Below are 17,228 nucleotides of genomic sequence, written 5' to 3'. Positions count from 1 at the left end.
TATTCTTTAATTATATAAACAGTAAAAAGATTAAAATTGATGGTGTCGGCCCTTTAAAGAACAATGAGGGTGAAATCATAGAGAGCGATGTGGGAAAAGCAAATGTTTTAAATACTTTTTTCTCAACAGTGTTCACACAGGAAAAGGATTTGCCAGGGGAAATGCAGAGTGATAATGTAAACTCCTCACTAAGTATTACCAGCCTAACCCAGGAAGAAGTGCAGAACCGCCTTAGTAAGATTAAAATTGGCAAATCACCAGGCCCTGATGGTATTCACTCTCGGGTATTAAGGGAGTTAAGTAATGTGATAGACAGACCTCCTGTATTCCTGTATATATTCCTTATATTTAAAGACTATATAGAAACAGGGTCTGTTCCTTTTGATTGGCGGCAAGCAAATGTGGTACCAATATTCAAAAAGGGGTGTAAAAGGGAACCTGGAAACTATAGGCCGGTAAGCTTAACATCTGTTGTGGGTAAAATTTTTGAAGGGTTTCTAAGGGATACCATTATGGAATATCTCAATGTTAATAAATGTTTAACTCCATATCAACATGGATTTATGAAGGATCGCTCCTGTCAAACTAACCTGATCAGCTTCTATGAGGATGTAAGCTCTCAAATGGACCAAGGAGAATCATTGGATGTCATTTATCTTGACTTCTCTAAAGCATTTGACACTGTCCCACATAAAAGATTGGTAAGTAAGATGAGAAAGCTTGGGCTAGGGGAAAATATGTGTAGATGGGTAGGTAGCTGGCTTAGTGATAGAAAACAAAGAGTGGTTATTAATGGGGCATACTCAGATTGGGCCAGGGTTACTAGTGGGGTACCACAGGGTTCTGTATTGGGCCCCCTACTATGTAATATATTTATTAATGATCTAGTGGATGGCTTACACAGTAAAATATCAGTATTTGCAGATGATGCAAAACTATGTAAGGTAGTTAACACAAAGGAGGACAGTTTGCAACTACAGACAGATTTGAGTAAATTGGAGAATTGGGCTGAAAAATGGCAAATGAGGTTTAACACAGATAAGTGTAAGGTTATGCACATGGGAAGGAAAAACAGATGCTACAATTACTTACTAAATGGGAAACTGCTGGGGAAATCAGACATGGAAAAAGACTTAGGCATCTTAGTCAATAAGAAGCTAAATTGGAGTGCCCAGTGTCAGGCAGCTGCCACCAAAGCAAATAGGGTCATGGGATGCATTAGAAGAGGTCTGGGGACACAAGATGAAAACATAATTCTCCCTCTGTACAAATCACTCGTCAGACCACACTTGGAGTATTGTGTGCAATTTTGGACGCCGGTGCTCAAGAAAGACATTACTGAACTTGAAAGGGTTCAAAAGCGGGCTACTAAAATGATAAATGGAGTTGGTTCACTACAATACCCAGAAAGGTTATCCAAATTAGGTCTATTTACTCTAGAAAAGAGAAGACTTAGGGGAGACTTAATATATATGTACAAGTACATCAGAGGGCAATACAGAGATCTCTCCAATGAACTGTTTGTACCAAGGATTGTGACAAGAACAAGGGGGCATTCTCTTCGTTTGGAGGAAAGACAATTTCTGCACCAGCATAGAAGAGGGTTCTTCACGGTAAGAGCAGTGAGGCTCTGGAATTCTCTTCCTGAGGAAGTGGTGATGGCCAACTCACTCAATGAATTTAAGAAAGGAATGGATGCTTTTCTTGTGAGTAACAGTATTGAAGATTTTGACTAACATAATATTATAGGTAGATGGTTGACCCAGCTTAGGGGAAGGAATTTTTTTCCCTATGGAGAAAATTGGCTTCTACTACTGTGGGTTTTTTGCCTTCCCCAGGATCAACAATGCAGAACAGCTGCACTAAAATTAGGCTGAACTAGATGGACATAAGGTCTTCCTTCAGCCTTCAAAACTATGTTACTATGTTACTATATTGGGCAATCTGAAAACGGAGTTTAGTCTAGGACAATTTGTCTGCACTACTAATTGACACCTGTTACAATACCAAACTAGGGCAGTTCCTATAGGAGAAAAAACACAATAGCCACTGCAGTGGCTTATATACTTACAATGTATATAATTTGAAGTCTGGGATCTGCATATATGTTGCTAGTTTACTGACTGTTTTGCATAACGATACATGATTTTAGGTTATTTTGTCCAGTCTCGCTTGAATATAGGTCAATATTAAATAAAGTCTTCTGATGAGTCGCCTTTGGTGAGAACGATGAAATTCGTAGAAATGAGAGGCTTGGAGAGTGAGTGTGTATACATCACCTCACCCTATATGCTGAAATGTGGGGTGGGGGTGGAAAAATCCAAATCAACAACCATGGGTCTACAGTATAAAATTGCTTTATTTGTGGATAGGCAAGAAACAGTAAAACATGCTAAAAGAACAATTGTCCATCCTAATATATACTGTACAGGGGCACAGTGGACTATGAATGCCAAATACTATGGTATAAATATACATCTCAAACAGAGGGGTGTACATAGTAAACTGCTTAATAGGAAATAGCCTTGATTAAATAGATATCACAAAAGAAGTGTACATGACAACCAGCCTGTTAGAACATACTCCAGGCAGTAAATGATGTAAAAGAGGCACCGAGACTCCATAAGTTTGTCACATAAGGCACAAAATGAACACCATCAATGAATAGTACATGGCATAAACATGTCACCTGATAAGAGCAAGTGTGAGCAAACAGAGGGTCCATGTGCCCGCCACCAACGCGCGTTTCGGAACACCTTTGTCAGGGGTACTGTACTATTCATTGATGGTACATATTTTCTCTATTAGTCACCTTCTGACTAACTTTCAGGGGGCGAGTTATGGTTATGGTTTTACATTTTGAATTAATAAAGTTTAGCTTTATCCTTTTGTCAGAATACAAGAGGAATGACAAGACAACCCTTTTAAGAAGATCCAATTTTGGTTAAAACTTTGTTATAACTAACCATAGTTAGTTACTATACCTGGGCAATGCCAGGCTCTTCAGCTAGTTCTGAACATAAAAAAGGCTTCTCCCCTATGTGACAGCTCTGATGTTTATTAAGAGTTGATATCCATGTAAAATATTTCCCACATTAAAAAAATGAAAAAGGCTTCTCCTCTGTGTGACTGTTCTGATGTCTAACAAGATGTGCTTTCTGGTTAAAACATTTCCCAAATTCTGAACATAAAGAAGGTTTCTCCCCTGTGTGAGTTCTCTGGTGGCTATCAAGAACCGATTTCCGGTTAAAACATTTCCCACATTCTGAACAGGAAAAAGGCTTCTCCCCTGTGTGAGTTCTCTTGTGGGTAACAAAATTTGATTTACGTGCAAAACATTTCCCACATTCTGAACATGAAAAAGGTCTCTCCCCTGTGTGGGTTCTGTGGTGGCTATCAAGAACCCATTTCCGGTTAAAACATTTCCCACATTCTGAACAGGAAAAAGGCTTCTTCCCTGTGTGAGCTTTCTGGTGCTCAACAAAATGTGGTTTATGTGCAAAACATTTCCCACATTCTGAACATAAAAAAGGCTTCTCCCCTGTGTGAGTTCTCTGGTGAGTAACAAAATATGATTTACGTGCAAAACATTTCCCACATTCTGAACATGAAAAAGGCTTCTCCCCTGTGTGAGTTCTCTGGTGGTTAACAAAACATGATTTACGTGCAAAACATCTCCCACATTCTGAACATGAAAAAGGTTTCTCCCCTGTGTGAGTTCTCTGGTGAGTAACAAAATGCGATTTCCATGTAAAACATTTCCCACATTCTGAACATGAAAATGACTTCTTTGCTATAGGAGCAGTTTGTTCTTCAATGCCTCTTTTGTGACTTTGATTTTCCTTAGTAGTCGGTAATGAATCAGAAGATGGGATCTGTTTCATAGGATCAGATGACAGATCTTTGCTGTGAATGGATGATGGTATATCTAGAGTAATAGCATTCACTTCATTTGTATCTTGTAAGATCTCAAGATCATCAGATTTAAAAATTGAAGATGTCAGCTGTCCATCTGATCTACTGGTACAGTCATCTGCCAAGATAAAAAACAATCATTTTTTAATAAAATATCCATGAGTTTTATATTTTTGAATATTTCTACTTAAATTGTCCATAAAAATGGGAAGCTATGTAAAAAACTTTAATTATTTACCAAGATAATGACAGTTCACAGTCTAATAGAAAACCTCATTGGATGAACGAGTAGAGCATAATGTTCAACTGTTTATTTTTTTTTAATCCATTAATTTTTTATTAAGTTTTCAAAATTCAATACAAACAGCCACCTGCCAACATGGCTTGCGCAACCACATAACTAATAGAGGATATCTGTACAATATATCAATAACCCTGTGATCTCAGCTTTTCATCAAGTAATCATGTTTTGTATATTAACTTTTGAATATTAAGCAGTAAACATAATGTATTAGACACGGAGGCAATATGAACTGCTACTCTATAATTACACCAAAAATCAATATGTGCATGGTCACATAGGAGCTGGCGATTCCACCGTTACTTTTCTAATTCTCGTCCTTTCCTGTCTAACCAGGGATTCTATTCTATTCTATTCTTAGCTGCTAAGGACTGAGCCAAAGATAATTCATCTTGTCAATTTACGTATATACTCGATTATAAGCCGAGATTTTCTTCCCATTTTTTGGGGCTGAAAGTCCCCCTCTCGGCTTATACTCGAGTCATATACGCCAGGGGGTCAGCGGGGGAGGGGGGGCGGGGGTGTCAGGTCATACTTATCCCCTCCTGACGCATCACTGCAGCCCCCCGCTTCTCCTACGGTCTCCCTTCCTTCCTTCAGTGGTCACATAGTACCGCTAATTAAACTCATGAATATGCGTTATTCATGAGTTTAATGAGCGGTACCACGTGACTGATGAAGGCTGGAAGGGAGACTGTGGGAGAACGGGGCTGCAGAGACCACACCAGGATGGGGTAAGCATAGGCTATATTCACCTGTCTCCGGTCCATTGCTGCTTGCTGCTGTCTGATGTGTCCTCTGTCAGTGACATTCAGACAGCAGAGGACATGGTGACGTGGTTAGTGCGCGCCGTGCCCTCTGCTGCCTGAACGTCACTGACAGATGATGTGGCAGATAGCGGTGAGCAGCGATGGACCCAGGACAGGTGAATATCTCAGGTGCTGGGTCCTGAGCCAGCAGTGACACTGGCACCGGGCCCCCAGCGACGGAGAGGTGAGTATGTCATTTTTTTATTTTTATTTGCAGCAGCAACGGCAGCAGCATAAGGGGGCATAATGTATGGAGCATCTTATGGGGCAGCATATGGGGCATAATATATGGAGCAGCATATGGGGGCAGCATATGGGGGCATGATATATGGAGCAACTTAGGGGGGCATAATATATGGAGCAGCATATGGGGGCATGATATATGGAGTAGCATATGGGGGCAGCATATGGGGGCATGATATATGGAGCATCTTATGGGGGCATAATATATGGAGCATCTTATGGGGGCAGCATATGGGGGTATAATCTATGGAGCAGCATATGGTGGCATAATCTATGGAGCAGCATATGGTGACATAATCTATGGAGCAGCAAATGGGGGCATAATCCATGGAGCAGCATATGGGGGCATAATCTATGGAGTAGCATATGGGGGCATAATCCATGGAGCATCTTATGGGGGCAGCATATGGGGGCATAATCTATGGAGCAGCATATGGGGGCATAATCCATGGAGCAGCATATGGGGACATAATCTATGGAACATCTTATGGGGCAGCATATGGGGGCATAATCTATGGAGCATCTCATGGGGGCATAATCTATGGAGCATCTTATGGGGCCATAACCTTTATGGAGCAGCATATGGGGCATATTATTCTATGGAGCATCTTGTGGGGCCATTATTAACCTTTGTGCAGCATTATATGGGGTGTATTTTGTATGGAGCATCTTATGGGGCCATCATGAACAGTATGGAGAGTTATATGGGGCTCCTGATTCAATATGGATATTCAAAAACATTTAACCTACTGATGTCTCAATTAATTTTACATTTATTGGCATCTATTTTTATTTTTGAAATTTACCAGTAGCTGCTGCATTTTCCACCCTAGGCTTATACTCGAGTCAATAAGTTTTCCCAGCTTTTTGTGGCAAAATTAGGGGGGTCGGCTTACACTCGGGCCGGCTTATACTCGAGTATATATGGTATGTTAATTCTGTCAACCACTTCTCTAATAGTAAGTACATTCTGATCTTTCCATTTAGCCGCGAGAGTTCATCTAGATGCAATTATAATATAGTTAGGGAACCTCTAAGGTCAAAAGGAACCTTATCCATTCCTATGATAAGTACCATTAAGCTGGAGTCCAATAATCTGCATCTTGAGAACCTTTTTAATAAGATCAACTACCCCCTCCCAAAATTTAGTGACTATGGGACAAAACCACCACAGATAACCTAATGAGACCTTTCTCCCCACATCCTTTCCAACATAGTGAGGACTGATTTGGAACAAAATGAGCTAGTTTTGCTGGCCACTGGTACCATCATAGGTGTATCTTTTAAAAGTGTTAAAGATGGTTTATACACGAGGATACACGTTGTACCTCTCCCAAACCCACCCTCCACTCATCCGATTCCAGGGATATGCCTATTTCTGATTCCCAGTGCTTCATATACGGTAGTTAATCAACTAAATCTATCTCATTCAGAGGTTTGTATAAAATTGAAACCTCTCTAGAATTAGATTCCAGTCATAGAATATAACTATTAGCCCTGTATTCTATGGGGAGAGTGAAAAATACAGATTGCGGGGAGGTCTGGATGAGGTGTCAAAGTTGTAGGTATTGGTAATAATAATGCCGAATCCCTGGAAATTTTGCTGTCCTGGTTTTGGTAATGTAGTAATCATAGCCTCCAGATTTGAAGAGGACACAGATTCTTTTACCTGCCAATGTTTATAAAGTCACAAAAGAAACGGGGATAATAGTTGCTGGAAATGGCGCTAATATTCATTTGGCAACCCATCTGGTCCGGGGTCTTTATTATTCTTTGTCAATTTTATAGCAGTCCCAATCTACTCCTCAATGAAGGGAGTGTTAAGACAGTTTATCTATGTCTTGGGATACTCGGGGTAAATTAATATTTTGGAAATATTTATCAATATCTGACTGAGATGGTTGAGGAGTTTGAGGGTCTCTATGTAGATTATAAAGTTGGGTATAGCATTGGACGAATAGGACTGCTATCTCCGTGGGGTTCCGAATATAATTTCCATGAGGGACTACAAGATGATCAATTCTGTTTTTTTAACTGCATGCCAGTAGGGCTCCAGCTCTGTCCTCAGTTTTTCATAATTTAAATCTAAGCTTACATATAGCCTCTCAAAAGAAGGGTTGGATTTATTAATTAGTTCTAATTGAGGGAGTTGCGTTATTTCTGCTCCTCTCTCTTTTCCTCTTCAAATAAGATGCCTGTTGAATGAATATTCCTCTGACAGCCTTATGTGCTGACCATAAGGTCTCATCTGAAACCTCCCTCACATCATTAGTGTTAAAGTAGTATGAAAGTTATGATAACACTTTATCCATCCCATGCTTGTCAAGGAGAAGAGAGGTATTTAATCGCCACCTAGAGGATGGGTTTGTTTGGTGTCGCAGGGCGAGTATCAAGGTCACTGGGGCGTGATCCGACCAGGAAATTAATCCAATTTTTGCTAAGACACATCTGCTTAAGGCCTTACTCTCGGCTAGAAAACAATCCAGTATACTGTAGGTCTGATGTCGAAAGGAATAGAAAGTAAAGTCCCTTTCGGTGGCATGAGAATATCTCCAGTAATCAAGTACTGTATATTCTCGAGTATAAGCTTCCACGCCTATGGGAGTGGAGTTGCATCCATATTCATTACCTTAATGAGTGGTATCCTGTGACCACTCAACACAGGAAGAAGCTGCCGGCCCTGGGACAACGGAGGATGCAGGGACGTTCAGCGATGGCACAGGAGGGTGAGTATGATGTCCCAGCCACCGGCTCCTGCCGCCGCCCCCCCTCCCAGCTGGTTTATGCACAATGACTCATGCATAAGCCGAGGGGGTATTTTCACAAAAGTGCTGAAAATCTCGGTTTATACACGAGTATATATGATAAATGGAACTCGCTAATCAATGATTTTAATTCTTTCCGGAAATACTTGTTTTTATTAGAACAATCTAAAAGTCTATCCACAGGAATATTGAAATCTCCACAAATAATTTGCTCTCTCTGAGATAATTCAGTTAACTTCTGAAATACCTTGTGCAGAAAGAGAATCTGTGCATTATTTGGAGCATATACTGCAACAATAGTATGCGCCTCACCGTTAAGAGAGCACACTAAAATTAGGAATCTACCTGCTAGGTCTTTATAAGAATTTATACACTGAAATGCCACAATATTTTTAATTAATATACATACCCCTACTTTCTTTCCAGGGTTATTTGCAAAGAATGTGTGTGGGAATTGGAGATGGCTAATCCTACTACTATCGGACCCAAGCAAATGCGTCTCCTACAGACACACCACATCAGCCGGTGATTTCCGCACCTCCTTCCACATCATGGACCTTTTCGCTGGGGAGTTCAGTCCTTTAACATTGAGTGATAGTATTTGGAATCTCATGGTGGAACATGTAACCGCCTAGCACTTCCCATATGCCTCCACGTACATTCCAACAATGTAATCAATATGAATAAACACTCTTCCATCATAGTAATACTTTGAGAACACAGATGCATCAATAAGTGTAAACAAGTCAGGGATTCAAAATCGCACATTACCAGAACAAGCAAAAAAGAAGAAAACAGCCGAAAAAATTCAAAAGTAGTTATAGCTAGAAGAAAAGAAAAAGAGAGAAAAAAAAAGAAAGGATCAGCAGATAAAGTTGCTGCAAAGGCACTATTTCCACAAGCCCCGCAATGGGCCTCAGAGACATGGACCTACTCCAAACCTCCAGATCATGGGAAAGACCACTCATGGATTGATTTCTTGCCCTGATTGATTTTCCTAGGAGAGAAAGGAATCTTCCACTCAGTCTTTCTTCCACTTGTTTGGGAGAGTGACATATCACCAGTCAACCTTCATTCGAGACCAACAGCTTAGCTGGCGAGAAACCCCATCTGTATCTGATATTATTGTCTCTGAGAGACTTACAAATGTGGGCACATTCCCTCTTAGCCAACATTGCAGCAGAAAGGTCTGGAAAAACTTGGAGGTTTTGCAGATCCTCTGGCAGGCTTGGGTTCTTACTTAATCTCTGCAGAAATGTTTCTTTTGTGGTAAAAAAATGAATTCTGGCTAATGTGTCTCTAGGGAGATCAGGATTTGCATGCCGTGGTTTAGGGGTTCTATGAACTCTATCCACCATCAGATCTATAGAGGTTAAATCAGGGAGAACTGCTTGCAGAACTGATTGCAGGAAAGCATGTAGGCTGTTATCAGCAATCCCCTCTGGAATGCCTCTTACGCAAACATTATTCCTTCTAGATCTGTCCTCTAGATCATATACTTTGTCACTAAGCTTGGCTAATTCTTCTTTCAGATCCTCATTCTCATCAATCAGGGCATTATATGTTGTGGTGAATTCTGCCATCTTATTTTCCACATGCAAAATCCATTCTCCCAGGCTGGAGATCTCCCTCTTCATTTCCATCAGCATGGATTTCAAGTCCTCTCTTAATAAGGCTCTTAAGGAAGAGAGGAAACTCTCCATATCTCCTTTTGTGAGAGGTACATTATGCTCCTGCTCCCTTGTGTCCATTGCACCTCCCTCCATGCCATGTGAGAAGTGAGAAGATCCAGAGTGAGATGCAGGCACCATTTCACCTGTACTCCCAGCAGGCTTCCCTCTGGAAAAGTTCTCCAATCTTGATGGAGATCCACGATTCTGGGTTCTCCCCCTGGTCATGCGCCCGGAACCTTCAGACATCTGCAGCCTGTGTTATGGAGGTAAGGATTCTGGTTGGAAGCTGCTGTGTGCTGGTGTTAGGTCTACAGTCTCAGGAGCCCTGGAGTTATGCGACTGCTGCCATCTGCTTGCAGGCCACACCCTCCGTGTTCAACTTTTTATTCATTCTGCTTCCCAAATATTGAATAAATAGAAACCAATCAATGTTATGTAGGCGAAAATAATACCAATTCTCATCTCACAAAAAACAAGTCCTCACTCAGGTCCATCATCTCTCAATGGAAAAACAGAGGCTCCCACACTATTAGTGGCTGAAAGGCTGCTGAAAAGCAACAAGGTTTCAGTAAAACAACCCTGCAAAATCCGCTCTCACTTCTGAGCCTTGCAGTGTGCTCACACAACATTTAGGATCCCTGTATGTAGCAATATTATAGTGAGAAGAACCCACTTAATTTATGGTGTGTGTCTCATGGAGCACAATCTGGGCACTATGTGTTGGGTAATAAAATGGCAAATGTGTAATTTTCACTCTCCAACATCCACTGCGTGTTAATTTCAGGAAAGTGACTGTGGAGTCAAAATATTCAGTCCTCCTGTAGATTATAACCCTCAGTGAATTAATTTATAAAATGGAATCACTTTATGGGGATTTTGACTATTCTGGTTTCTGTCATTTAGTTATATTAGGGCTCATGCATATGGTGTGTCCAATCTCACCTGGGATCTGTTCCTGCTGTCCAGCTGGAGTAATCTGCTCCCTACTTCAGCCAATTGGAAACTACCACACCCTACTAAAGCTCAAAGCATATGGCCGGAATCTGCCAGATACAGCGCTGTTCTCCTCTGGTTCAGACCTCTGTGCTCAGCTCACGGCCTGTGTATTTGTTTCCTGTTGTGACCGCGGCCCGTTTACTGACTACTAGAGATGAGCGACTTTGCCTTTTTTAGGGTCGAGTTGGGTTTCATGAAACCCGACTTTCTCAAAAGTCGAGTCGAACGAAATCGTCCGACTATCGTGAAAAGTCGGAGGTCCGACTGAAACACGAAACCCAATGCAAGTCAATGGGGAAGCAAAGTCGGCAGGGAGTGGAGGACAGTAAACACACCTACAGTGCCCATTTCAATGCCAACAACATCAATTCTTATTACTTAAGCTTGGCAACCTTAATTTACTTTATAATAATAGTTACGCATTGAAAACTGGGGGTTATTTGGCTAAAGTTGTGGGGGGGGTAGGGCTGGCTCCAGGTTTTCGTGTGCCCTGGGCCAAAGAGTGTCAGTGCGCCCCTTTAACACATACCACAACTCATGATGCTCCGATACGGCATAGAAATATAGGTATAGTACAATGACAAATACTTCACTGCTTACATGGCATGACTGATATCTATTTTAAATTCTACAATAGCGCAAAAAATGGACAGTACATTACTCCATACAGTATTATGGCCACCATATAGTGCGCCATACAGAATAATGAGCCCCATATATTTCTCCATACAGAATAATTGGTCCCATATAATGTTCCATACAGTATATAATGAGCTCCACATAATGCTACAGTATATGATGGTCCCCATGGATGATGCTCCAGTGTCTTATGGGCCCAAATAATGCTCCATATATAATGGGCCCCATTTCTAATGCTCCAGTGTATAATGGGTTTCATAGATGCTGCTCCAGTGTCTGATCTGCCTCATTTAGAATGCTCCAGTATATGATGGGCCCCATGGATGATGCCCCAGTGTCTTATGGGTCCAAATAATGCTCCAATATAATGGGCCCCATTTCTAATCCTCCAGTGTATAATGGGCCCAGTAAATGCTGCTCCAGTGTCTGATGTCCCCCATTTGGAATGCTCCAGTACATGATGGGCCTCATGGATGATGCTCCAGTGTATGATGGGCCCAAATAATGCTCCATATGTAATGGGCCCCATTTCTAATGCTCCAGTGTATAATGGGTTTCATAGATGCTGCTCCAGTGTCTGATCTGCCTCATTTAGAATGCTCCAGTATATGATGGGCCCCATGGATGATGCCCCAGTGTCTTATGGGTCCAAATAATGCTCCAATATAATGGGCCCCATTTCTAATCCTCCAGTGTATAATGGGCCCAGTAAATGCTGCTCCAGTGTCTGATGTCCCCCATTTGGAATGCTCCAGTACATGATGGGCCTCATGGATGATGCTCCAGTGTATGATGGGCCCAAATAATGCTCCATATGTAATGGGCCCCATTTCTAATGCTCCAGTGTATAATGGGCCCAGTAAATGCTGCTCCAGTGTCTGATGTCCCCCATTTGGAATGCTCCAGTATATGATGGGCCTCACATGGATGATACTTCAGTGTATGATGGGCCCAAATAATGCTCCATATATAATCTGCCCCATTTAGAATGCTCCAGTATGTGATGGGCCCCATGGATGATGCTCCATTGTGTTATGGGCCCAAATAATGCTCCATATATAATGGGCCCCATTTCTAATCCTCCAGTGTATAATGGGCCCCGTAAATGCTGCTCCAGTGTCTGATGCCCCCCAGTTGGAATGCTCCAGTATATGATGGGCCTCATGGATGATGCTCCAGTGTATGATGGGTCCAAATAATGCTCCATATATAATCTGCCCCATTTAGAATGCTCCAGTATATGATGGGCCCCTTGGATGATGCTCCAGTATATGATGAGCCCCATATCTCATTCTCCAGTGTATAGTGCTCCCCAAAAATTGCTCCCAACCTTTAAAAAAATTAAATACCTCTCCTCGCTGGGCACTGCTCTACTCTGAACTCCTCAGCATCACCATCTTCCAGCTCTCTGCACTTGCACTGTTTAGGCAGAGGGCATACAGATGTGATGTCATTGCACTCTCTGACCTGAATGTCACTGTCAGGAAATGCGGAAGATGTCACGGCGGTGGAGCAGGGAGAAGTAAGTATTGCTAGTGCTGTGGCCCTAAGCAAGCAGGGGGGGCCGACTCGTGGGCGACAGCACTGGCACAGGGCCCCTCATAGTATGCCAGTGTGTCTGATGGCGAGTGGGCCCTCCCACCGGCAGAGACACTTTTGCATACTATGAGTGGCCCTGTGCCAGTGCCGTCAGCAACGAGTATGCCACCCCCCCACCTGCTCAGGGAACCGGCACTTTCATCTGCACCTTCCTCTGTGTCACTTGTAAGGTGGTATAGTATGCGAGAAGGGGCACCTGAGTTTCATCAGGGTCAGATTCTGGCTCTGTAGAGTGCGAGGGGAATGTAGTGCTGTGGGTGAATGTACCAGCAGAATCATCTAGCAGTGGCTGTGCATCAGTGCACTCCATCTCTGATTCATGTTGGACTGGGGAATTCAGGATTTGACTTGATAACCCAGGCATGGTATGTGAAAAGAGCTCCATGGAGTAATCTGAAGTGTGGCCTGCCAGGTTGCTCCTGACAAGAAGCCTGCACTGACAACTCAGTGCTTGCATTTTTTGCAACTTCAGAAGAGGAGGCGATAGAGCTGGAGGCTGTTTCGGCAATGTAAGCCAAAACCAGTTCCTGATGCTCTGGCTTTAAAAGCGGTTTACCTACTCCCAGAAAAGGGAGCCTTCCAGGCCTTCCGAAGACAGACCATGCCGCAGTGTCAAAACCTCCTGCCTTAGCTGCTATTGTGCTTTTGGCACTAGCAGCAGATGCACCACCACCACCTTCAGTACCAGCTGGCCCCCCATGCCCACTTCCGTGGCCTCTTCCACCATACTTCCTAATTTTTATGAAAATGGACCCAAAATACCAGCAGATATATGGTACTGTATCAGAAGCGTACAGCTGTTTACAGTCTAGGGATAATTGTAAATCTTCGTATATATTTCATGAGTCAGACACAGACGCTCATAGGCTCAGTATGAATTAGACAATACTATAGTATAGTTTAAACATTCTAAAACTCTGTATATATTTCAGGAAGCAGACACAGACGCTCTGAGGTTCAGTATGGATTAGACAATAATTTAAAAAGTTGAAAAAGGGTACAGTATCACCTAATACAAGGTATATATAGTATAGTTTAAACATTCTAAATCTCTGTATATATTTCAGGAGGCAGACACAGACTGTTAGGATTCAGATTTCTGCCCTGACTATGCAGGAATCAAGACCCTCACATTCTGCAGTCTCCTGCTCTCTGTTTACTGCAGAGGAGATTGCAGAGGAGATTGCTTTGCAGCAACTCTCTCCAGAGGCTAAGTCCTTCATCCCATCCTCTGAGCATGCTCGTAGTACGATCTCCCATTGGAGTTCAGGGGTCAGGTGCTCAGGTCCTGCTCCTGATTCCATTGGTCCAGCTCAGAGTTCTGGAGACTTCCGTAAGGTCCCGTTTGCTATAAAAAGCACGCATGGCTGTTCCGCCATGCGCTAGTATAGTCATACTTGCTGCTGTGTGTATGTTGATGGGTGCATGATCTGGTGAATGACTCATTTGAAACCCCATTCCTATGATATTACGAATGTGTGAGGGAATGAGTTAGAGCCAGTATTTGCGCCTGCACCAGCGCACCATAGCTACACAGCAACACCTGCTAGTGTCTAACATCGCGCCTGCTTTACTGCGGTTTATATTGCAGCTTCCTCTACGCCGCGCTGCTGTAGCAGCCTTTTGGTGTGCGTTTGTAGTAGCAACGCTGTTCACACTAACAGTAGGTCTAGGCTACTCCGGAGACCTTTTACCAATAGTGTGTCGCTGAGTCCCTGTGCTGCTAACAGGCTCAGCGTTACTATATTTACTATTTTGTTTTGGCAGCTCTGTGTCTTTAACACAGTTTGCTTGTTGCTTCTGGGTGATATCAAACCCTGTGCACATTACTGTCATAGTGCTCTGCTACCATCTAGCAGTGGTTTCTACAGCTACTGCACGGCGGACCCCAAGCGGCGAACACGCTTTATTTATATTTTTATTTAGCATGTTCTGCCGTTCATAACATTATACTAGCGCCAGGGTCTGTCTAGAGATGGCAGAGCAGCAGCAACTCCTGCAGTGTGTGCGGCAGCTCGAGGGCCACTTGGCCATTCTTGAGAGGGCTCTCGCAGCTGCGCAAGCCACTGATGCTGCTGTACAGGCACTCACAGATGCGGTTGGTCGCTTGTCCATGTCCTCGCTTGCACCGACAGTTACCCGCCTCCCATTGCCCGATAAATACTCTGGTGATGGCGCCTCCTGTAGGGGTTTCATCAGCCTGTGATCAATCCACCTGGAGCTGCAGGCTGCACAATTCCCTACAGAACGGGCCAAGGTGGCATTTATTATTTCCCTACTGTCGGGCAAGGCGTTGGAATGGGCTACGCCTTTATGGGAACGTGGTGACCCCGAGATTCGGACCGCTGCCCACTTGCTAACAGCCATCAAGCAAGTCTTTCTCGGTCCATGGGTCACCCACGACACCTCTCTTCAGTTGCTTGCCTTGTCCCAGGGATCCCTCTCAGTTAGCCAGTACGCCGTCCGTTTTCGGACACTGGCGTCTGAACTGGAGTGGTCCGATAAGGCACTTATCCCTGTTTTTTGGAGAGGTTTAGCGGAGCACATAAAGGATGCTCTCTCTACTAGAGAGATCCCTGCGACTCTGGAGGAGTTGATTTCCATCTCCACCCGTATTGACCTCCGTTTTTCAGAGCGCGGTATGGAGCGTGCTCACTCCAAACGGAGAGGTTCTCCAGCTCCCAACTTTTTTGAGCCTCTGGAGCTGCCCGAGCCAGAGGTTCTACCCCCAGAGCCCATGGAGGTGTCTCACGCCATTTTTGAGACACACCCGGCTCAAGAGTCCATGTGCGGTTGTCATCGTCACCACGCTGCTTCTCAGAAAGACAGCGCCCCGCAATGGTCTGATTGTGAGTCGGTTGGCGAGACCTTTGTTCCTCGTCGCCTGCGGCCTAAGATTCTCGCGTGGGCACATGCGTCCAATGCGGACGGCCACCGTGGCTATATGCAGACCACAAAGTCTCTGACTGGATCGTATTGGTGGCCGCACAGGGCTCGGGATTTGAAAAGATTTATTCGGGCATGCACCTCATGTGCTCGGGATAGCCTTTCCAGATGTAGTGTGGCGACGGCCGTCGACACACGGCGGCGTTTCTCTGAAACTCCCGCTCCCATCATCTCCCGGGTGTCCCTCCTGAAACCTGGCGACCTGGCCTCCGCTGATACCTTCCGTGTGTCCAGGTTTTCTGTTTCACCTACCAGGACATCAGGCTCGCCTTCGGACGAGTCTGGGGCCTATGCCACTGTTGGGCACAGGCTGGTGGCTTGGAAGGTTCAGGGAGAGGGGGCCCTAGGAGGGGGGGTAATGTTAGGAGTCAGATTTCTGCCCTGACTATGCAGGAATCAAGACCCTCACATTCTGCAGTCTCTTGCTCTCTGTCTACTGCAGAGGAGATTGCAGAGGAGATTGCTTTGCAGCAACTCTCTCCGGAGGCTAAGTCCTTCATCCCATCCTCTGAGCATGCTCGTAGTACGATCTCCCATTGGAGTTCAGGGGTCAGGTGCTCAGGTCCTGCTCCTGATTCCATTGGTCCAGCTCAGAGTTCTGGAGACTTCCGTAAGGTCCCGTTTGCTATAAAAAGTGCGCATGGCTGGTCCGCTGTTATGAATGAGTCACCGTAGGAGGCAAAAACAGAAATGCTAGCTAAGTTCAGAAAACCAGAGAAGTTGGCAGCTATCGGATTGCAGACCCCTGAACCTATCAACAACAACTAGCAGTAGCCGTGGGGGGTTCCTACGATGCCCTAGACCCCTCGATCACAGCCGGAGAACTGCCTAGCCTAAAGACAGAAAGGGAAATCTAAACTGCCCCAGATCAGACCCCAAAGCAATAGGCAGCCCCCAACATATAATGACGGTGAAGCAAGAAGAAAAAACACTAACACAGATAGAAAGATAGACTGAGCAAATGATGGGGCCCAAGCTAACTAGACAGGACAGGATAGGAAAGCTGCTGTCTGCAATCCGCGAAAAACCCTATGAAAATAAGAGCCAACAGACCGACAGGGAAAAAGGCCCTGAAGACGCTAGGCTTCAAAAAGACTATGTCAGTACTCAGGTATTTTCTGAAGACAGAGCAACCGACAAAAAAGGAATTCAGCTCACCCCAGCAGGGAATGGCAGAATCCAGAAAAGCAAGGCAAACTAAAGCCAAAACACAAATGCAAAAAGGCAAAGCAGAAAACTTAGCTTTTGAGGAGCAGGAATCAGACTGGTCTCCTAGAATTCCACAGAGAAATCACCAGCGAGGAGGAAGGGCGTCAGCTGCCTTATATCCAGTCAGAGATCC

The 17,228-nt window shown here is 44.0% G+C and overlaps 1 protein-coding gene across 3 annotated transcripts in view; it reads right to left on the bottom strand.

Annotated features, from left to right (window-relative positions):
- Positions 1 to 2,341: 2,341 nt before the first annotated feature.
- The window catches only part of LOC141094221 (uncharacterized), a 323,197-nt gene continuing 308,310 nt past the window's right edge, over positions 2,342 to 17,228 (bottom strand). For all 3 annotated transcript variants that reach the window (XM_073580021.1, XM_073580020.1, XM_073580022.1), the window contains exon 13: positions 2,342 to 4,033. In XM_073580021.1, the coding sequence (XP_073436122.1) occupies positions 3,096 to 4,033 (938 nt within the window). In that variant the 3' untranslated portion in view covers positions 2,342 to 3,095. The remainder of the gene's footprint in view (positions 4,034 to 17,228) is intronic.

Source organism: Dendrobates tinctorius, unplaced genomic scaffold, assembly GCF_039654945.1.
Source record: "Dendrobates tinctorius isolate UK_male_01 unplaced genomic scaffold, ASM3965494v1 ptg000063l, whole genome shotgun sequence".
Lineage (NCBI taxonomy): Eukaryota > Metazoa > Chordata > Amphibia > Anura > Dendrobatidae > Dendrobates > Dendrobates tinctorius.
The sequence above is the reverse complement of the archived record's forward strand: the minus strand, read 5'-3'. Positions and strand labels throughout refer to the sequence as shown.